Source organism: Oryx dammah, unplaced genomic scaffold, assembly GCF_014754425.2.
Source record: "Oryx dammah isolate SB20612 unplaced genomic scaffold, SCBI_Odam_1.1 HiC_scaffold_1, whole genome shotgun sequence".
NCBI classification, from domain to species: domain Eukaryota; kingdom Metazoa; phylum Chordata; class Mammalia; order Artiodactyla; family Bovidae; genus Oryx; species Oryx dammah.
In genome coordinates this window covers 69,052,976-69,074,953 of record NW_024070185.1, presented here as the reverse complement: position 1 = coordinate 69,074,953, position 21,978 = coordinate 69,052,976, and the positions used below count along the sequence as shown (strand labels likewise).

Genomic DNA, 21,978 nt, shown 5'->3' with positions numbered 1-21,978 from the left:
GCTATGTTTTTCCTGGAGACTAGAAATTCAATGTGACGACGCACGCAAGCGCTTAAAAAACAGCAACGCACTGTCGTTTACCATCATGCAGAACTAGGGAGGTTAGACTTGAACTCAGTCACTTCTCCCCATTTTAGACCCATTCAACATTTCGTCACGCTTGTAAAGCAGGACTCTCAACCCCAGCGTGAGCTTCTCTGGGGAGACATTATTATTGTTGCATCCTTTCTGAGAGGAAAGAGTGAGAGTACCACCCTTACCAGACCTCCAGGCAGAGAGACGTGGTCTCACCCTCATCGGGAGTCTTCTCTCAGCTTAATAATTTATTTATATTTTTAATACACCATTTATCAAAAAAGAAACTAAGATAATATAAACCTAAATAAAATTCAAGGTAGCATAAGATAAAACCAGGTTTAGAAAAAAGTACACAGACTTCTCTGATGGTCCAGTGACTAAGACTCCGTGTTCCCAATGTTAGTAGCCTGCATTTGATCCCTGGTCAGGAAACTAGGTCCTACATGCTACAACTGAAGATTCTGCATGCTGCAACTAAGACCTGGTACAGCCAAATAAATCAATATTTAAAATTATATATATATAGTTTTTTAAAAGTACATATTGGCAAAATGAGAGTGGCTCAAACTGGAACTGATAGAGATTAATAAAAATTTATATATTATAGAGACCTATACATTTATTGGGCTTCCCTGGTGGTGCTAGTGATTAAAAAAAAAAAACAAAACCTGCCTTTCAACACAGGACATGTAAAAGACATGTGTTCGATCCCTTGGGCTGGGAAGATCCCATGGACGAGGGCATGGCAATTCACTCCAGTATTCTTGCTGGAAGAATCCCATGGACAGAGGAGCCTGGTGGGCTGCAGTCCGTGGGGTCACACAGAACTGGACACAACTGAAGCAACTTAGGCTAGCACAGCACATACATTTACTGTCATAGAGTCATATACATTTACTGTTGTCATTATACAGCAAGCTTCCTACCAGCCAAAGGAAAGAGAGAAATGTGGTCTTTAATATAATTCACAGTATGCCTGGGCTTCCCTCATAACTCAGTTGGTAAATCATCTGCCTGCAATGCATGAGACCCAGGTTCAATTCCTGGATCGGGAAGATCCCCTGGAGAAGGAAATGGCAACCCACTCCAGTATTCTTGCTTGGAGAATCCCATGGACAGAGGAGCCTGACAGGCTACAGTCCATAGGATCGCAAGAGTCAGACACGACTTAGCAACTAAACCACCACCACCACCATGCATGAGGTAGAAACAAACCCATGAGTCAAAAGAAGCCCACTATCCTAGATACTGAGATCAAAGGGGAATTTTTTATTATGAGGACCAAGAATTATGAGATCAACAGGGCCCTCCACATGCTCACGGCAGACCAAAAATGACCTTCATTGGGCTATTGCTCAAAGAACCCCTCTGCCTGGGCTGAAGGCATCAGTCAGAGTCTGCAGGGGGGAGCAAGAGCCTCTGGGGCCAGGAATGCTTACCTGGCTTCATATATTATTCATAAAGAGAAAATATATTCTTCTAGTAACCTTTTGCTTGCCTAGTGGCTCAGATAGTAAAGAATCTGCCTGCAATGCAGGAGACCCAGGTTTGATCCTTGCATTGGGAAGATCCTCTGGAGAAGGGCATGGCAACCCACTCCAGTATTCTTGCCTGGAAAATCCCATGGACAGAGAAGCCTGGTGGGTTACAGGCCATAGGGTCGCACAGAGTTGGGGATGCTTACTGACTAGCGTACAAATCATGAAAAGAGGCCACAACACCCTCATTAAACTGTGCACTCAACACTCAGCACCAGCAGTTGTGCATCCTGAAAAGCTACTTGGCTCCACGCACAGCCAGGGAGGGGACCCAGACAGGGCAGAATTGCTCCAGGCAGTGGTGAACATGAGGGAAGCAAAGCTCATAGAGGACACTCACCTCAGAAATTTGCAAGCATCAGAAAATAAAAGATGGATGGGTCTTAGGTCTGAAGGTTTGTTTGCTTGTTTTGAGATTTTTTTTTTTAATGTGGATCATTTTTTTAAAAGCCTTTATTAATTTTGTTATAATATTGCTTTTGTTTTATGTTTTTGTTTGTTTGTTTGTTTTTGACTGCGAGGCATGTGGGGTCTTAGGGTCTTTCTTCCTCAACCAAGGATCGAACCCACATCCCCTGCATCGGAAAGCAAGGTGTTAGCCACTGGACCACCAGGGAAGTCTCTGGGTCTTGTCATAAATGATTCATATACTATATTCCTGTGAATTGAGGTATACTAGAAATGTTCAGTAGAATCTTGCTTTTAAAGAGAGACACAGTTAATCCTTTGGTGAGGAAGTTAATCCTTCTATTATAACTTTTTAGTAAACATAGATTGTAACCACTGGTGATTATTTTTTTTAATACCTGCTATGTGCATTGTGCTAATTGAATAAGTCAAGCTTGTTTTAAAAGAGGCAACTGGGTGAAAACTCTCACTTGGAGCAACAGTGCCAGGGGGAAACTGGTAGAACCGGATATATATCAGAGCCTTGGAAGCATGAAACCTGCCCCCCAGCAATTTATAGAAATATATTCTGAAGAAATGATTATAGTTACACACAGAGATTTACTACAGGATGTTTATCACTGCTTTATCTTTAACTGTGGTCCAGTGGTTAAGAATCTGCCTGCCAATGCAGGGGACATGGGTTCAGTCCCTGCTCCAGAAAGATCCCACATGCCACCAGACAACTAAGCCCTCTTGCCTAGAGCCCATTCTCTGCAACTGGAGAAGCCACTTTTGTGAGCAGCCTGAGAACCGTAACCAGAGAATAGACCCCGCTCTCCGCAACTAGAGAAAGCCCCACACAGCAACAAAGATAAAATGCAATCAAAAGTTAATAAGTAATATTAATTAATTAGTTTAAAAATAAATAAAGTGTAGGTTAGGGTTATGAATTAAATATTGTAATGGATATTTATTAACGAGTGAATATGTCAAGATATGTTTTAAGAGAGACAGCATTAACAGACTAATACAATATAAGTAGTATTGTATGTTGTACAGATCTTCATACAGTATTACACATGGTGGGAAATACATTTGTAATTCCCAGAAGAATCAGACCAAAGTATTAAGAATGTTCTCTCTATGGGTAGCATGATTTCATCATTAGAAGTTAGAAGTGTTAGTCACTGTTTTGTCTGACTCTGCGACCTCATGGACTATAGCCCGCCAGGCTCCACTGCCCGTGGCATTCTGCAGGCAAGAATAATGCAGTGGGTTGCCATTCCCTTCTCCAGGGGATCTTCACAACCCAGGGACTGAAGCCAGGTCTGTGTTACAGGCAGATTCTTTACCATCTGAGCTACCAGGGAAGCTCTTATTCAGGTTATTGTCTGCTTTTTATTATGAAACTCTCAAGCCACTCTGGAGATTCAGTTCAGATCAGTGCAGTCGCTCAGTCATGTCCAACTCTTTGCTACTCCATGGACTGCAGCATGCCAGGCCTCCCTGTCCGTTACTGACTCCTGGAGTTTACTAAAATTCAACTCCATTGAGTTGGTGATGCCATCCAACCATCTCATCCTCTCTCGTCCCCTTCTTCTCTTGCCTTCAGTGTTTCCCAGCATCAAGGTATTTTCAAATGAGTCAGCTCTTCGCATCAGGTGGCCAAAGTATTGGAGTTTCAGCTTCAACATCAGTCCTTCCAATGAACACCCAGGACTGATTTCCTTTAGGATGACTAGTTGGATCTCCTTGCAGTCCAAGGGTCTCTCAGGAGTCTTCTCCAACACCACAGTTCAAAAGCATCAATTCTTCGGCACTCAGCTTTCTTTATAGTCCACACATGACTACTGGAATAACCATAGCCTTGACTAGATGGACCTTTGTTGGCAAAGTAATGTCTCTGCTTTTTAATATGCTGTCTAGGTTGGTCATAACTTTTCTTCCAAGAAGTAAGTGCCCTTTTATTTCATGGCTGCAGTCACCATCTGCAGTGATTTTGGAGTCCAAAAAAATAAAGTCAGCCACTGTTTCCACTGTTTCTCCATCTATTTGCCATGAAGTGATGGGACCAGATGCCATGATCTTTGTTTTCTGAATGTTGAGCTTTAAGCCAACTTTTTCACTCTCCTGTCTCATTTTCATCAAGAGGCTCTTTAGTTCTTGTTCCCTTTCTGCCATAAGGGTGGTGTCATCTGCATATCTGAGGTTATTGATATTTCTCCCGGCAATCTTGATTCCAGCTTGTGCTTCTTCCAGCCCAGCGTTTCTCATGATATACTCTGCATAGAAGTTAAATAAGCAGGGTGACAATATACAGCCTTGACGTACTCCTTTTCCTATTTGGAACCAGTCTGTTGTTCCATGTCTGGTTCTAACTGTTGCTTCCTGACCTGCACACAGATTTCTCAAGAGGCAGGTCAGGTGGTTTGGTATTCCCATCTCTTTCAGAATTTTCCACAGTTTATTGTGATCCACACAGTCAAAGGCTTTGGCATAGTCAATAAAACAGAAGTTGATGTTTTTCTGGAACTGTCTTGCTTTTTTGATGATCCAGCGGATGTTGGCAATTTGATCTCTGGTTCCTCTGCCTTTTCTAAAACCAGCTTGAACATCTGGAAGTTCATGTTTCATGTATTGTTGAAGCTTGGCTTGGAGAATTTTGAGCATTACTTTGCTCGTGTGTGAGATGAGTGCAATTGTGTGGTAGTTTGAGCATTCTTTGGCATTGCCTTTCTTTGGGATTGGAATGAAAACTGACCTTTTCCAGTTCTGTGGCCACTGCTGAGTTTTCCAAATTTGCTGGCATATTGAGTGCAGCACTTTCACAGCATCATCTTTCAGGATTTGAAATAACTCAACTGGAATTCTGTAACCTCCACTAGCTTTGTTCATAGTGATGCTTTCTAAGGCCCACTTGACTTCACCTTCTAGGATGTCTGGCTCTAGGTGAGTGATCACACCATCGTGATTATCTGGGTCATGAAGATCTCTTTTGTACAGTTCTGTGTATTCTTGTCACCTCTTCTTAATACCTTCTGCTTCTGTTAGGTGCATACTATTTCTGTCCTTTATCAAGCCCATCTTTGCATGAAATGTTCCCTTAGTATCTCTAATTTTCTTAAAGAGATCTCTAGTCTTTCCCATTCTATTTCTTTGTGCTGATCACTGAAGAAGGTGTTCTTATTTCTCCTTGCTATTCTTTGGAACTCTGCATTGAAATGGGTATATCTTTCCTTTTCTCCTTTGCTTATGGCTTCTCTTCTTTTCACAGCTATTTGTAAGGCCTCCTCAGACAGCCAGTTTGCTTTTTTGCATTTCTTTTTCTTGTGGATGGTCTTGTTCCCTGTCTCCTGTACAATGTCACAAGCCTCTGTCCATAGTTCATCAGGCACCCTGTCTATCAGATCTAGTCCCTTAAATCTATTTCTCACTTCCACTGTGTAATTGTTAGGGATTTGATTTAGGTCATACCTGAATGGTCTAGTGGTTTTCCCTACTTTCTTCAATTTAAGTCTGAATTTGGCAATAAGGAGTTCATGATCTGAGCCACAGTCACCTCCTGGTCTTGTTTTTGCTGACTGTATAGAGCTTCTCCATCTTTGGCTGCAAAAAATATAATCAATCTGATTTCAGTGTTGACCATCTGGTGATGTCCATGTGTAGAGTCTTCTCTTACATTGTTGGAAGAGGGTGTTTGCCACGACCAGTGCATTCTCTTGGCAAAACTCTATTAGCCTTTGCCCTGCTTCATTCTGTACTCCAAGGCCAAATTTGCCTGTTACTCCAGGAGATTATTCTAAATAATCTCTATTATTATTCTAATAACAGAATTATTCTAATAACAGATTATTCTATAATCTATACTATTCTAATATTAATATAATGAAGCCTCATGGACCCATTACCCAGATTGAACTACTGGGTAGTTCAACATTTTGCAAACATGAGAAAGAGTTGCACACGACTGAACCACTAAGCATGCATGCGCACACTGCGATCCGCAGAGGTGTCCAGCAGGGCTCTCAGAGAAGGGAGAAAGAGTTGAGGGTAGTAATCCCTGACCCGGATAGGAGAGACCACGAGAGCCAGTTCCAGATGCTCGGCAGGGATGCAGGCCAGTCACTGCTTGGGAATCAGAGGAAACCTAGGCGGGAAGGGGGGTGGGGTCTCTGGCCTGTCTGAAGCCTGTGTCTGCCCTGCTCCCAGCTGCCCCTGACCTGGTGCTCAACGCAGAGATCGTGCAGCAGACCACGTACCTGGAGGACCGGCCCATGTTCATGCTGCAGTGCGCCATGGAGGAGAACTGCCTCTCAGCCTCGGCCGCCCAGACCAACCCCACCACGGGCTACCGGCGGCTCCTGCGCTTCTCCTCCCAGATCCACAACAACGGCCAGTCCGACTTCCGACCCAAGAACGGGCGCCACGCCTGGATCTGGCATGACTGCCACAGGTGAGCCATCCCTCCCTGCCCCAGCCCACCAACACATGGGCCCCAGATGTCACAGGGCCACTTAGACACAGCCAAGCGGCCACATGGTCCTGGGGGCAGGGCTCCCTCTAGCTGGAGGGCTCCTTTACATTTGCAGATAGTGTTCTCCCCTCCCAGAGGCCCTCGCCCACCTCACCCTCTCCAAGCCTGCTCTCTTTCTTGCCTCTGACACCTCTAGCATCCAGAAACAAACTTCATTTTGAGAACCCGGTGCCCCTCCATTGACCTTCAGTCAATGGTTTCAGGTGTGTTCTCAGCAAATTCATGCTCTGCAGGGAGCTTGGGGTGCTGCAGGTGTTGGATACTGAGTTCATGTAGAAATATATTTTATTCTAGTCTGTTCTACTTTATTTTTGGCTGTACTGGGTCTGTGTTGTGATGCCCAGGCTTCTCTAGTTGCGGCATGCAGTCTCTCTACTTGTGGCATGTGGGTTATTTTAAATACCAGTATGCTATACATGTTGAAGATCTCTAGGAAGATGGTGAGTGTGGAGACACAAGTTCTAGGCCCAGGAGTCATGAGACCTGATCTCTCGACCCAGCCATGCCTCTAACCAGCTGCGTGATGTCAGGCCATCTGGGCCACATCAGCTGGGACCTCCGCTGTCCCTTCCCACCCTCAGTCTGTGGCTCTGTTCCCAGTGCTATATAAATTCCTGGACGAGAGCAGAGCACAGCCCCAGAGCCGGCCCACGCTGGACCAATAGAAGCCTTGCCATTCATCTCCCTGTGCTCCCCAACCTCCTTCTTTTTGTTCCTTTGCTTGATTCCCACCCTAATCCAGAGCCCTCTGTCTGTTGCTGCTGGCTCTCATTTTGCTGCTCAGACCTGAGCTGGGCGGGTAGAGGGAACAGAGTGAGCAGTTTTGAAAACGAACAGAGGGAGGCCCCTGCCATTCAACACGGCAGCCACCTTCCCACCCATTCCCCGAAGGACCACAGACTTGGGCCCGGCGGGAGGGCACGGTCTCCGTGCTCAAAATCCCATCCCTACAAGAGTTTTGCCTCGGGTCCCTGAGAGGGCTGGCAGCATATGCAGTCAGTGTCAAATCCAGGGCCCATGGGAGATTGACAATTGCTTAAGAATCTGCATGTTAACAGGTACCCAAAGGATTGTGTGCCATCAGTCTGAGAGGCCCCAGTCTGGCTGACCTCTAGGTATCCTTCCAGCTCTGAAGTGTGATGATCACTGTTAGGGATACAAGAACTAAAGTTGGTAGAAAAAGGTACCAGGCAGGGTACCCTCCTTTTTCTGAATCAGGAAACCATGGCTCTGCATTCACATGACTTGTCCAGGATGAAGTTGGGGAATGAGGGTCCTGAATGGGGCCTGCCTGAGTCCCAGTATGTGCCCTTCCTGGTACCTCCCCCAGTCTTCAGAAGGGCTTCCCTGTGGCTCAGACAGTAAAAAAATCAGCCTGTGATGCAGGGGACCTGGGTTCCATCCTGGGTTGGGAAGATTGCCTGCAGACTGGAATGGCCACCTACTCCAGTATTCTTGTCTGGAGAGTCCCATGCACAGAGGAGCCTGGTGGGTTACAGTCCATGGGGTTGCAAAGAGTCAGACATGACTAAGCGACTAACCCTTTCCTGTCTTTCCCTTAGTCTTCATCACAAATCTGTAGGGCTGCTTTTTCATGTCGTAATTTATGGCCTAGTCACATTTGAAACTGTTTAGGGATAGAGTTGGAGAAGGCAATGGCACCCCACTCCAGTACTCTTGCCTGGAAAATCCCACGGATGGAGGAGCCTGGTAGGGTGCAGCCCATGGGGTCGCTAAGAGTCGGACACAACTGAGCTACTTCACTTTCACTTTTTACTTTCATGCATTGGAGAAGGAAATGGCAACCCACTCTAGTGTTCTTGCCTGGAGAATCCCAGGGACAGGGGAGCCTGGTGGACTGACGTCTATGGGGTCGCACAGAGTTGGACACGACTGAAGTGACTTAGCAACAGCAGCAGCAGGGATAGAGTTGTTCAGTCCATTTCAAAAGAAAGGACAATTTGAACTTCCCTGGTGGCCCAGTGGTGAAGACTTCACCTTCCAATGCAGGGGGTTGCAGGCTCAATCCCTGGTCAGGGAGCTAAGACCCTACATGCCTTATGGCCAGAAAACCAAAACATAAAAGAGAAACATTATTGTAACAGATTTAATAATCTGGTCAAAAATGGTCCATATCAAAAAAAAAAAAAAAGAAAGAAAGAAAGGACTGTGATAGAACTCGGGGTGCTGATATTCCTTTATGTAGTTGACCCTTGAACAACACAGATTTGAAATGCCTGGGTCCCTTTATACTTGGATTTTTCTTTTCCAATTAACGTAGTACCTCTACATATTTTCATTTTATAGCTTTTAAATTAACTCAGTGTGGGGAAAAGTTTGTGTTTAATTAGAGATCACAATACGTGGAATCGAAAGAATTAGGGCTGCTATGTCCCGATTCTATCCAAGCAGTTTCAGTTTCCTGCCCTCAGATGAGTCATTTCTGAGCTCCTTTGTTTCTGAGGGTGAGATAACAGTTCTTGGAGTTTCAACTGCGTGGAGGTCAGTGCCCCAACCTCTTCGTTGTTCAAAGGTCAACTGCAATTACTCTTGGTGTGTCCTGAAAGCCCTCTTTAGCCAAAGAAGTTTGGGTCTTTATATAGAAGCATGGAGGTCTTCTGCAGTGGGGGAGTCAGAGAGTAAAATTAAAGCCCTGACATATGGGTGCCTGATTTCCTTCCGAGAATACATGGTGGAAGTGCTGCCCTTTGGATCTATAAGTAGAAGGTAATTGCGTCTCCACCCCATATATGGTGCTCCACCCAGACATCACACGGTAGGGCGCTCCCTGTGACATAGGCTTGATCTCCAAGGAATGGTTTATTCTCTAAGAATACACATGGTGACCTCATGGAAGTGTTTCTCCTGATCTGGAGCTCCAAGCCACCCTGACCTCCCCGCCCCAAACCCTGCTTTTCCTGTGGTCTATTTCCTTTCTTTGTTTACAGATGTTGCAATCAATGGTTTGGAAGGAATGGGTGGGAAAGATCATACTGGCTAAGCATATGTCCCTTCAGCCTTGCCCTCCTGGACTGTGGCTGAGAATCTCTGACCACAAGACCCCAGGGAGTGTAAGAAACTCTCCATCCCTGGTCTCCAGAGCTCCGGGGGAGCTTCTCCAGGCCCTATGGGAGGACCTTCAACAGGACTCCAGGCCCTGAATTTCTCTGTTGGGTCCCTTTGGGAGCATGATGAGAGCTGACCCATCCTCCATTCAAAGAAATTATTTCTGGATTTTACACCCTGTTTCAGCAGATTTACAGATGCTGAAGCCCATCTGTGAAGTCAAAGTTGAGAACCCTGGCTCAAGTTAGCCTGAATCTGCAAAACGGTCACTCCCAATTTAGCTGATGCTATGATGAGGAACAGAGGTATAGTCTTTGCAAGTGCTAAGATGAAACACCACAGGGGCTTCCGGGTGGCAAAGCCGTAAAGAACCCACCCGCCAGTGCAGGAAACGCAGGAGGCGTGGGCTTGACCCCTGGGTCAGGAAGATCCCCTGGAGAAGGAAATGGCAGTCCACTCCAGTGTTCTTGCCTGGAGACCCCATGGACAGAGGAGCCTAGCAGGCTACAGTTCATAGGGTCACAAAGAGTGGGACACAACTTAGCAACTGAGCACTCACACACAAGGTGAAGCTCAGAGACTGAGCCCTCTCAGAGCCTCCTCACGAGCCAGCCTAAAGGGAAATGCCCTGAGCCATTCTCTCTCATCACCATGGCCCTTGACTGATGATACTGATGGGGGTCCCCTTCCTGCCTCTTGTGCCCCAGGTCTGGGCCACACTGCTCACCTGGCACATGACGTCACAGAGCAGCCTTGCCCCCCTGGTTCTCAGCCCCTGCTATGTCCCAGGGTGCAGCATCCTGCCTTGCCCCCCACCTTAGGAAAGCCCTGGAGGGGAGCTGGGAGCTGGAGATGCAGGGAGATGCATATCCAACACAGGTGCCAGACCCTCTGATCACGGGTAGCCCGGCTACAAAAGGCGGGACTTTCGTTCATTCCGCCCCCACCGTGTGCAGAGCAGCCCCCTGCAGATTCAGTGTGGCCTCAGTGAGTCGAATCGAGGCCTTCATCCCATCCAGGAGGGCTTTGTTCCACCCGAGGACTGCCTAGCAGGTGGGGAAGGGCGAGGCTGAGCGAGCAGAAGGGCTCCTGCCCTTTGTGGCAGCACCTCCTGAGGTTGGAACACGCCCCCACATTCTCTGAAATAGGAATGGGAGCATCTTCCAATCCACAGCTGAGCGCCAGCCAGGATGGGCGCCGGGGGACACATGGCTGGTGTGAGAAAGGAAGAAGAGTGAAGCATCTCTGTAATATGCACTGATGCTCAGATGGAAAGTCTTATCCGGGCCCGAGATGACCTAGGGAACAAAGAAGATGCCCAAACCTCCCTTCTTGTTCTGGACTGGCTTTGCCTGTGCCTCGGCTGGTGCCGTGCCCTAGTGTACCTCGCTCTCTAGTGCCCCGGTGGAACATCACCCTTCTTCTCTGCCAAGTTACAACGACCTCCGCCGGCCTCCAGTGATCTAGTAGTGTCTGGTGTTTTCTCCTGCCCAGACTCCTTGAATATCTTCTTTATCCCATAGATCAGGCCACCTGTTAGACCTCTGAAGATCAGGACGCTCAGCCTGAAAGAAGAAAATGTCCCTGGATCTCCAGCTGCTTCCTCCCTCCTTCCCAGCAGCCTCGATCTGAATCTCCTGGGGTGCGAGTATGGCTGGTGAAGGGTGGGTTCCCCTGGGCTCTCCAACCAGCCCGCTGGAGGAGAGGTGGCCTGGGAGGTGATGTCCACACACGCCCCAGCAGTAAAGCACAGAGGCTCCCGGACCACAACTAGCTAGCATCATGAATCTCCAGCCAGCTGCTTCCCTCCCCATGTCCACAGGGGAAAAAACGAAGAGTCGGGGAAGACTCTTAAATCAAGTCTGCAGGAAGCAGGGGCAGCAGGAGAAGGTCAGCCTTACAAAAGAGTCTGTCTGTGGGCTCCGTCTGCATTTTGTTTAGACAGCGGAACATAAACCTATTCCTCTTCAGTCTTTCCAGCCAGTAAACATAGCAACATAAACCCCTCTCTGAAAGAGGCAGACATGTTTTAGGCAGTGAGTCAGACCTCCTGTCCCATCTTGCTCCTTCAAGAAGCCAAAATAGACTCTTTCAAAGTCATTCCTTCAACTGCCACAGAATGCTTCCTTGTAACTGTTCCCCATGGGCCCCTGGCTCAGCATCCTTTTACCCAGGAACCGGAATGACCTGGGAAAAGCCCAAGTTAGGAACTTCTGACGTTATTTATAGCACCAGCCCAATGCAGGAAGAAGGGGAAAGAGCCTCTCATTTCCTCTCTGAAAAGTTGTCCTTTTAATTTTCCTCTCCTCTCTGTCCTCTTCTGTTCCCATCCAGCCGAGAGAGCCTGAGGGCAAACACCTAAGGCCGGGGGCAGGGTGAGGGGCTGTGAGGAAGCTGCTGTGGCCAGGAAATAATCGTAGCAATGGGTCCCCTGGAGAAGGGAATGGAAGCCCTCTCCGGTATTCTGGCCTGGAGAATCCCATGGACAGAGGCCTGGCAGGCTACAGTCCATAGGGTCCCAGAGTCAGACACGACTGGGTGACTAATACACACAATCATAGCAATGGTAGCGGTGTTGGTAGTAATAAAGCAGGACTCCATCACTCATGGGAGTGGTAGCGGTAAGGAGAGGGCGGACAGGTACTGAGTGTTCCTCTGTCTCAAGTCCCGTGGCTGGCATTTCTGTGACCTCTCCTAATCCATGTTTTTTTTTCCCCATTAATAGTTTACTTTTGTTTATCTTTTTAAAGTCTTTATTGAATTTGTTATCATATTGCTTCTGTTTTACGTTTTGGTTTTTTGGCCGCGAGGCCTGTGGGATCTTAGCTTCCTAATCAGGGAATTGAACCCACACCCCCTGCATTGGAAGGTGGGATCTTAGCCTCTGGACCCAACCAGGGAAGTCCGTCTCCTAGTTCATCTTTACAGAACCCCTGACGGGGGTCATGCTATCATTCCCTCTTTCCTGCAGGGGGGAACTCAGGTCACAAGGAAACAAAACTCATGATTCTGTTCCCCAAACCTTGGTAGCTTGTGCCTTCCCCCATTTTCCAAATGTTCCTGGAATGACAGACAAGCGAGTGCAAATACTTGGCAGCCACTTGTGATAAGATGTGTAGCAGCTCAGGGTGGGCTCGGCAGCAAGCCCCTCAGGAAGGCCCCTCGGAAGCCGTGTTTCCCATGTTATTCTGCACCAAACACAGGCCTTTCCAAGAACCTGCATCTGTTCTCAATTCTTCCCAAGGGATGAGATGGGACCCCGTTAGGTAAATGTTCATCCGGGGCAAGAGCCACGGGGGTGCACAATCTCTCTTCCCTCTCTGCTCCCTTCTACAGGATGTGCCGGTCACCCTCTCCCTCCCATGGGGTCTCAAAGCCCTTTTCCCCCTCTTTTTAAAAAAAAATTTTCTTGATGTCAGGAGCACAAGTTTCTGCCTCCATCACCTAGTTTGGGACACGTGTGTGCCCTGCTCATCAGAGCCTGCTCTTCCCACCCCTTCTTCCCCTCTTCATTCTGTCTCCCTCCTGACCATACTCCCACTTTAAACGTTTTGTAAAGACATCGAAGAGTGACTTGCATTCATCTGCAGAAAGCGCCCAAGTAGGAATGAGCTGTGACAGCCACTTTAGGTCTCTGGAGGGTGCTACATCCTTTTACTAAATATATCCTAATTTATTGAGCTTATTGATGCTGAGCCCCTGTTCATCAGTTTATCTGATTAATTCCCATAGCACCCCATGCATTACATTATTATTCCCATTTAGCAGATGAAAAAACTGAGGCTCCCGAAGGTAGTGGGTTGCCCCCCTCCAGAGCCCATGGAAGCGCCACGATTCCTGACTTCTGTCCCATCCTGCATCTCATAATGCCCTGTCCACTGCACACTTTTCTCCCTCCACCACCACTTTGGACCACGCTGCTCTGCTCGAGATGTCCCTGGAGGAGAATGGCCAGCTGGGCCATCGCTTGCAGGAGGCAATCCCTCCAGAAACTGACATGCAGACCTCCCTCTCACCCCCAGGCACTACCACAGCATGGAGGTATTCACCCACTACGACCTGCTGAACCTCAATGGCACCAAGGTGGCAGAGGGTCACAAAGCTAGCTTCTGCTTGGAGGACACAGAATGTGAAGGAGGTATTCGGGGGACAGGGCGGGCTGGGGAGATTCTGAGGGACTCAGATGCTGCAGCGTGTGGTCATTCGCCCAGGATCTCAGGCCTGGCTAGGGACTCGGTGTCACCCTCCTGACTCCCCACAGGACCTTCCTCACTGGGGATCTCATGACTACCATCTGAGGCTGGAGGGGTGGGGTGGGCAAGGCCTGGCTATAAAGGCACCTGGGTCCCCAGAATCATGCTAACGGGCACTGGTGGATCCAGTGGGTCCACTGGTGGGTCTCCCCTGTAAGGCTCAAACCCTTGAACCTGACACGCAGTCCCCTCCTGCTCTGGCTGCCACACTTTCTCTCTGTATCCAACACAGATACACAAGCCCCACAGGTTCTTACCTTCCAGTTCAAGCTCAAAGCCCCACTTTGAGGTTCCCAGACTCTCTTGACTGCCCCAAGCAGAGGCAGCACCCCACCCACACCCCCAGTCGCTTCCATACCTGCATGGTGACCGTTGTGGGCGCATCTGCCATCCTGGCCTGACCGAGCTTTCTTAAGAGGAGACACGTGACTCTTCTCAAGGCAGCTGGGGTTTAGAGCAGCGCCCAGACTTGGCAGGCTCTCAGTAAATGGGTGCTAATTGTCAGTGGTTGATGTGGCCCTTGGCATGTCATGAAATCACCCAGCAGATGGGTTTTGAGCACCTACTGTGTGCCACACAAGGGGCTGACCCAGGACAGGTCAGAGAGATGGGTCAGACCGAGACCACATCCAAGAGCGGATGCCCTCGGGGAGACCAGATGACCCCACATCAGGCTCAACAATAAACACCATAACTTACCCAGAATAGCACACACTTCATTCCCAGGCTGCAGAACGGCCAGGGTGGGCCATAGTGGCCCAGGAAGGCTTCGTGGAGGAGGACGCAGTGGGATGTGGATAGGGAATTGAGGGAGGACTCTGCCAAAAGCAGAGCAGAGCAGGGATGGGCTGCCAAGCCCAGAGGCAGCCAAGGCTGTGGGCCTGGAGAAGGGAGAGATGCTGAAGGTGGGGTCTGGGGATGCCCCCCAACTTAGCAGGGCCTTCATGGGGAGCATGGTGGAGGAACTTGGGTGCCTGGTGACTTGGCTTCCCTCTGTCTCCACATGCAGACATCCAGAAGAGTTACGAGTGCGCCAACTTTGGTGAGCAGGGCATCACCACAGGCTGCTGGGACATGTACCGTCATGACATTGACTGCCAGTGGGTCGACATCACTGACGTGCCTCCTGGAGACTACCTGTTCCAGGTGAGGCGCGCAGGGGGCTCCAGGCCCCCTGCTGATGGGAGGAGGGGTCTCTGCTTGAGCAAATGGGTAGGCAGCCTCCTGCTGATGGTGCCCAGGCATGGAGGCTAGGCTGTCTAAAGGGCACAGAGTCCTGCACCTGGTACTTGCAAATCGAAGGGCATCTACAGGCCAGGTTGGTGCTCAGGCTAGGAATCTGTGCAGCCTCTAAGGCAGCCCACACTCCTTGTCTCTGGAGCGTTACTTGCACCTCCACCCTGGCTTCTCCCAGTGCCCTCCCTCAGGCTCTCTTGGCCTGTGCTGTCAGGGCTAAAAGCAATCACACAAAGAGCCATTCACTCACAAATGTCTGTGACTTGCCTCTCCCAGAAATGTTTGCCTCATAGAAGAGGATCTGCAGAGGGGGCAGTGTTCAATGCAAAGAAATAAACCTATAATGGTAGATTGTTAGGTACTAGAGACAGCTTGTCCAGTGACTATTTGTGCAATGACTTCCCAGGGCTTCTACGTACTCTTTCCAGGGGAAGGGCCACCCTGAGACAGGAACTAAGACGCACTGGCCTCCTACCTTTCTGCAAATAGCTGCAGGCCCCAGCCAGGGCCCAGACTGGTGGGGAACCCAGGGTCACCATATCCCCAGCGTTTCCCCTTCAGGCACACAGGCGCACTCCTGCCTGCGGAGACTTCACCTTATTTTTCCCACATCCCCACCCATCTTGCTTTCAAGCTAGATCCCTGCGTGACCAGAAATGTGTCATTTTGTCTTGAAAGCTTTCCTAGACGGCATTCAGCCAGCCCAGGGCCTGGCCGCGGTCCCCACCTTATAGACAATCCTGGGAGGAACCAACACCTGCAGGGAAGTGACCACAGAGGGGTTCTGAAAGTTTCCCTGGTCAGTTTCAGAGACTGGTAATCAGACAGCCAAGCACTTTTCCACCCACAAGCCCAGAACCGCAGACTTGGAGAGGCCCAAGTGAAGAGCAGAGTGCTCTTTATTTAAAGAATCGGATATCCATGTCTCTGTACACGTACTTCAGTTTATGTTTGAGGTCTGCTATCCCTTTGCAAGGGGAACGTGTAGCGTCATGTATTTTGATAATGTCTTTTTAATAACTGTGACTCATTAAAGGCTTCCCAGATGGCCCAGTGGTAAAGAATCTGCCTGCCAATGCAAGAGATACAAGAGATGTGGGTTCAATCCCTGGGTTGGAAGATCCCCTGGAGTAGGAAATGGCAACTTACTCCAGTATTCTTGCCTGGAGAATCCCATGGACAGGGGAGCCTGGCGGTCTACAGTCCAGGAGGTCACAAAGAGACAGACATGACTGAGCACGCACGTACTTGTACACTGAAGATCAGTGGTGGGCCAGACCCTGGCTACACCCTGTGGACCCATGGTCTCATGTAAATCCCCCAGGGATGGGCATTATCATTACCCACACTTCACAGCCAGCAGGGCCAGGTCATCTTCCCTTGGGATGGACGTGGAGCTTTAGACTTTTGAGAGTCCTGCCCTGGGAGTACTGGCCCTCTCCATTCCCATGTGGACCCAGGTGCAGACCCCAGAAATGCTGCAGAAACAGGAGAAAGCTGGGTTGAGGAGGGGTTGGCGTTCCAGCCCAAGAGACCAGTGCACAGAGGCTCAGAGGCAGGGTTCCCAGGGTTATTAGATCCCTAATTCCCATCATTGCCTGGATCCACAGCAGATCTTTTTGTTTTTCAACACAAAGCTGCCACTGTCACTTTATTTATTTTATGTGTGTGTTTTTTAAGTTTTTAAAAATTGCGGTATAACTGATTTAACATATTAAACATAGGTGTCCAACGAGGTATAATTGATTTACAGTATTAGTTTCAGGTGTCCAACATAGCAATTCAAAATTTTTCTAGATTATACCCCATTTATAGTTATTAGAAAATTTTGGCTTAATTCTCTGTGCTTGCAGTAGTGTACCCTTATAGTTTATCTCATACATAGTGGTTTGTACCCCTGTCTGGCCTCTCCCCATTCCCCTCTCCCCACTGGTGACCACCAGCTTATGCTCTGTATCTGTGAGTCTGCTTCTTTTTTACATTCACTGGTTTGTTGTGTTTTTTAGATTGCATAAATATATGATAATACGCAGTATTTTTCTTTCCCTGACTTATTCCACTAAGCATAATACCCTCAAGTCCATCCATGTTATTGCAAATGGCAAAATTTCATTTTTTTTTTTTTTCTGGCTGAGTATTCCATTGTGTGTCTACATACATATACATCACATCTTTACCCATTCATCTGTTGATGGGCAGGTTGCTTCCACATGTTGGCTGTTGTAAACCACAGCAGGTCTCCTGCCTAAGGAACTAAAGCCACTGCCCACAGATCCCCAGGAGACTGAGGACCCCACATAGGAGTCTGATAGAATTGTGGAGACCATTCATTTCCGCTCTCACCCTTGCACCCGAGTGGGTCAAAAGGGCCCTAATAGTCCCCACTGCCCTCATGGTCACCCTGCAGGGACCCATGCTGGGGGCATGGCTATCTGTGAGCAAAGGGCTGCCTGGGTCTTGGTGCAGGGGGTTTGTCTGTCCTTGGCTATGAGCCACACATGGGCTGGTACATGGCACAACTAAGGTTATCAGGCAGAAAACAGATCAAAGTAAGGCTACCCCAGAGCAGGACATTTTCCAGCCTTACCTAGAGAGACAGTCACCATGGGACATAACCTAGAGCCCCCAGAATGGTCTGCACCAGCTAGGACTCAGGGCTGGAGACCCCCACTGACCTGTTTCCTATAGCATCTCTGGCTGGCCCAGCCAGCTTGCTAAAGGGTCACTGTTGTTACTGTTTAGTCACTAAGTCATGTCCGACTCTTTGTGACCCCATGGACTGCAGCACACCAGACTTCCCTGTCCTTCACTATCTCCCAGAGTTTGTTCAAACTCATGTCCATTGAGTTGGTGATGCCATCCAGCCATCTCATCCTCTGTCATCCCTTTCTCCTGCCCTCAGTCTTTCCCAGCATCAGGGACTTTTCCAATGAGTTGGTTCTTTGCATCTGGTAGCCAAGGTATTGGAGCTTCAGCTTCAGCATTGGTCCTTCCAGTAAATATTCAGGGTTGATTTCCTTTAGGACTAACTGGTTTTATCCCCTTGCTGTCCAAGGGACTCTCAAGAGTCTTCAGCACCACAGTTCAAAGCATCAATTCTTCAGCCCTCAACCTTCTTTATGGTCTGACTCTCAGCCCTGGAGGGAGAGGTCCTGAGGGCCCCAAGCCTATAGAATGCACCTTAAAGAGCAGGCTGTCCCTCCCCCATCATATTGACCATGGGCAGCGCTGTCCCCCTTGCCTCCTTGGGGTCTCAGCCCTTCCAGACGTGGCAGGACCCTTGGGGAAAGCCTCATCTGTGTCCTCTGCACTTTCACCCACAGCTCCAGGCCCAGCTTCTGTCTCCTCACTTTCCCATTCCTTCAGTTCCTCCTCTGGGCTCCTCACCACTAAATAGCCCTTTTCTGTCCGCTCCCAGTTGTTTTTGTTGTTCAGTTGCCAAGTCGTGTCCAACTCTTTGCGACTCAATGAACTGTAGCATGCCAGGCCTCTCAGTCCCTCACTATCTCCTGGAGTTTGCCCAAGTTGATGTCCATTGATTCGGTGATGCCATCCAACCATCTCATCTTCTGTCATCCCCTTCTCCTCCCGCCTTCAGGGTCTGTTCTAATGAGTCAGCCCTTTGAGTCAGGTGGCCAAAGTATTGGAGCTTCAGCATCAGTCCTTCCAATGAATATTCAGAGTTGATCTCCTTTAGGACTGACTGGTTTGATCTCCTTTTGGACTGACTGACTGATCTCCTTTAGGACTGACTGACTGATCTCCTTTAGGACTGACCAATCTCAGAAGCCCCCTCAAAAGAATGGTCCCTCCTGCTCCTGCTCCTCCGGATGCCACCCTCTTACCTGGGATGACGCAGAGGATGGGGGTACAAGGGGGAAACCTGCCCTGGTGAGCAGAAAGGGCTTGGCGACCCCCTAGAGCAAACCCGGACCCAGAGAACAGAAGGGCTGTGCCTAACGTCATGCCGCCAGAAGCAGTGTCATCTGCAGCGCCCAGGGCAGCCCCCCCCCCGACTCCCCACAGCATCCAGTCCCCATGCCCTCCCAGAAAGTCCTGCTCCCCACCCCGTCCTGGCTCTTTCAGCAGCTGTTTCGTGGCCTCCCCAGGCCTCAGCTCCTGCTTCCCTACTAACCTCAAACCTCTCTGGCACCCAGGAGAGGGTAACCCCTTTTTGAATGCATGCCTGGGTTGGGAAAATCCCCTGGAAAAGGAAATGGCTCCCTACTCCAGTATTTTTGCCTGGAGAATCCCACGGACAGAGGAACCAGGTGGGCTTCAATCCATGGGGTCACAAAGAGTCGGACATGACTGATTGATTAAAAATCTTTAAAAAAAAAAAAAACTTTTTATTCTGTATTGGAGTATGTGCTGTGCGTCGGTTAGTTGCTCAGTCTTGTCCGACTCTTTGCGACCCCATGGACTGTAGCCCGCCAGGCTCCTGTGACCATGGGGATTCTCCAGGCAAGAATACTAGAGTGGGTTGTCATGCCCTCCTTGTACTGGAGTATAGCCAATTAGCAAACAGTGTAGTGATAGTTTCAGCTGAACAGTGAAGAGACTCAACCTAACATATACATGTATCCATTCACCCGCAAACCCCCCTCCCAGCCAGGCTGCCACATACCATGGAGCAGAGCTCACCGTGCTGTACAGTAGGTCCTTCTTGGTTATGCATTTTAAGTATATACATGTCCAACCCAAACTCGGTAACTATCCGTTGCCCACACCTGAAGGCTTACTCTTGGTAGGAGTGTGTGGGTGTGTGTGTGAGGTGCATGGAGGTCTCCTCCAGGTCTCCCCTCGGCCTCCCTGGCCTCAGCTCTGGCCAGTCCTGCACCCTCCCCTCTGCTCTGGGAACACACCACCAGCCATGCTGTGCTCTGTCCCGTGAGCTCAGCCCAGCTTTGGAGGCAGGCCTGGTCTCAGCATCGCAGCCGGGCCTAGGACGAAGGGTGGCCGAGGCAGGACCCCTCTGACCTGACTCTCCCCCAGGTTGTCATCAATCCCAACTACGAGGTAGCGGAGTCTGACTACACCAACAACATCATGAAGTGCAGGACCCGGTACGACGGCCACCGCATCTGGATGTACAACTGTCACATAGGTAAGGCCCCGGGGCCCTACTGGGGAGCACTGCGCCCCCAGGGCTGCCCCTCCGCAGCCCACCTCCAGGAGGCAGGCGGGAGCTGCCCCACTTTCTCCAGGAAACAGAGCACCTTCCTAAGCTGGGTAAAGACCTTGGGGAGGGGGGCCAGTCTCGCGTTTCCACACACGGGAAGGACATGGTGAACACACAGGCCTGGATGAAGATGGGGTTTTCACGGCCAGCGTTGGCTGAGGTGAGAGAATGGGACAGAAATGGGCCGGCCCAGCACAGACCCCAAAGCTATTTAAGGGCCGGTGAAGCTGAGGCCACCACCTCATTATACGTGAGACCACAAAAATGTGGGCATTGGCAATTTGTGGGCTGTGTGTATCGTTTTCCTTTCGAGCTCTAGCCACCACCGTGGCTTCTGGCCACCAATGAAGAAGCTTTTCCCTGCATTATACAACCTGGGTTCCAAAAGGGGAGGCTGGGCTTTCTCCTCCACTGGCAAGGTGATGGCCTCACTCTCAGTGAAGGCGAAAACTAACAGCATCAGATTAAGTCACTCCTTCAGCCGACTCTGCCAGGGCAGCTGACATGAGCCTGGCCCTACAGATGGCCAGCACCTGTCACTGCCCTGCTGGCATCACACACAGGTGGCCCTGCAGGCCGCCTGGGGAGGGTGGGGTGGCTCCAGCTCTTGCGGGGGAGACCTGTGCATCTGGTTTGCCCAACACTCTCTGATGCCTGTTCCCCCAGGTGGTTCCTTCAGTGAAGAGACGGAAAAAAAGTTTGAGCACTTCAGTGGACTCATAAATAACCAGGTCTCCAGGCGGTAAAGTGGCAACATGGTCACCTCCTGCCTTCGGGCCACGGGCATCTCCCCTAACAACTGCAGTCTGACCGGATATCACCCTGCTCCCCCTCATCCAGCCCGGCCCTGCCTGTCTCGACCCCCTGCAGCCCTCGGCCAAGCTCAGGAGGAAAGCAAGGAAGGCATGTTCCTGATACCCGCAGCCTGGGACAACCTCCGGGGCTGGGTCTCATCCACAGGGCGGTGGGGAGCAGCGCCAACCAAGAGCTGGGCTGGGACCATGAGTGCACAGGTGGTTGGCTGCTTGTCCCAACCAAGGCGTGGTCCACTCCGAGCCTCACCACCTACCCGGCTCACCACAGATAACATGGGGCCATTTTCTTCTCAAGTTACACGTTGGCAACGTGGGTTAGCAACGCAAGGAGGTCAGGCTGAATCCCACTTCCCCTCCTCTTAGGTTGTTTCCAGCCACCCTGAATATCTAGACTTCTCTTCCAATTAAACGACCTGCCTCTACTCTGTTTATTCTATTCACACGTATAAGTAATGCTGCCAACCGTCTTCTGATCCACTGAGCTCAGAGATGGTGCTTCTCTTGCCCCCAGACACCTACACCCCTGTGCCCTCCTATGTTTCAAGATACTATAATTATATTCTATTTTCACAGACTTTGAAACACAAAGTAATTTAGTGGCATTTCATACCGGGCATCTGGGCCTTTGAACGTAGAGCTCAAAAGAAAAACCAGCCCACCTGTGTAAGTGACGCCTCTGTCTGTCCTTCTAATTCTGTGGGTAATTGATTCAACGGTGCTAGAACCAGGGTTCTGGGTGAGGAGGACGCTCACCAATCGCCATGTGTCATCACGGACACTTACACATACTTGAAACTCCAAATAAAAGATTTATGACCTGCAGGTGTGTTTCATTTGGGCCTCTGCGTGCAGCCTCTGAGCCATAGGGCTCCTTTCCCCAGTCGCA

General features: G+C 49.6%; 1 protein-coding gene across 1 annotated transcript in view; it reads left to right on the top strand.

Annotated features, from left to right (window-relative positions):
- Positions 1 to 21,914, top strand: part of LOXL2 (lysyl oxidase like 2) — a 112,809-nt gene extending 90,895 nt beyond the window's left edge. Inside the window, exons 10-14 of the mRNA XM_040243036.1 lie at positions 6,216 to 6,459; positions 13,629 to 13,744; positions 14,869 to 15,005; positions 20,091 to 20,202; positions 20,944 to 21,914. Coding sequence (XP_040098970.1) covers positions 6,216 to 6,459; positions 13,629 to 13,744; positions 14,869 to 15,005; positions 20,091 to 20,202; positions 20,944 to 21,023 — 689 coding nt within the window. The 3' untranslated portion in view covers positions 21,024 to 21,914. The remainder of the gene's footprint in view (positions 1 to 6,215; positions 6,460 to 13,628; positions 13,745 to 14,868; positions 15,006 to 20,090; positions 20,203 to 20,943) is intronic.
- Positions 21,915 to 21,978: the final 64 nt, after the last annotated feature.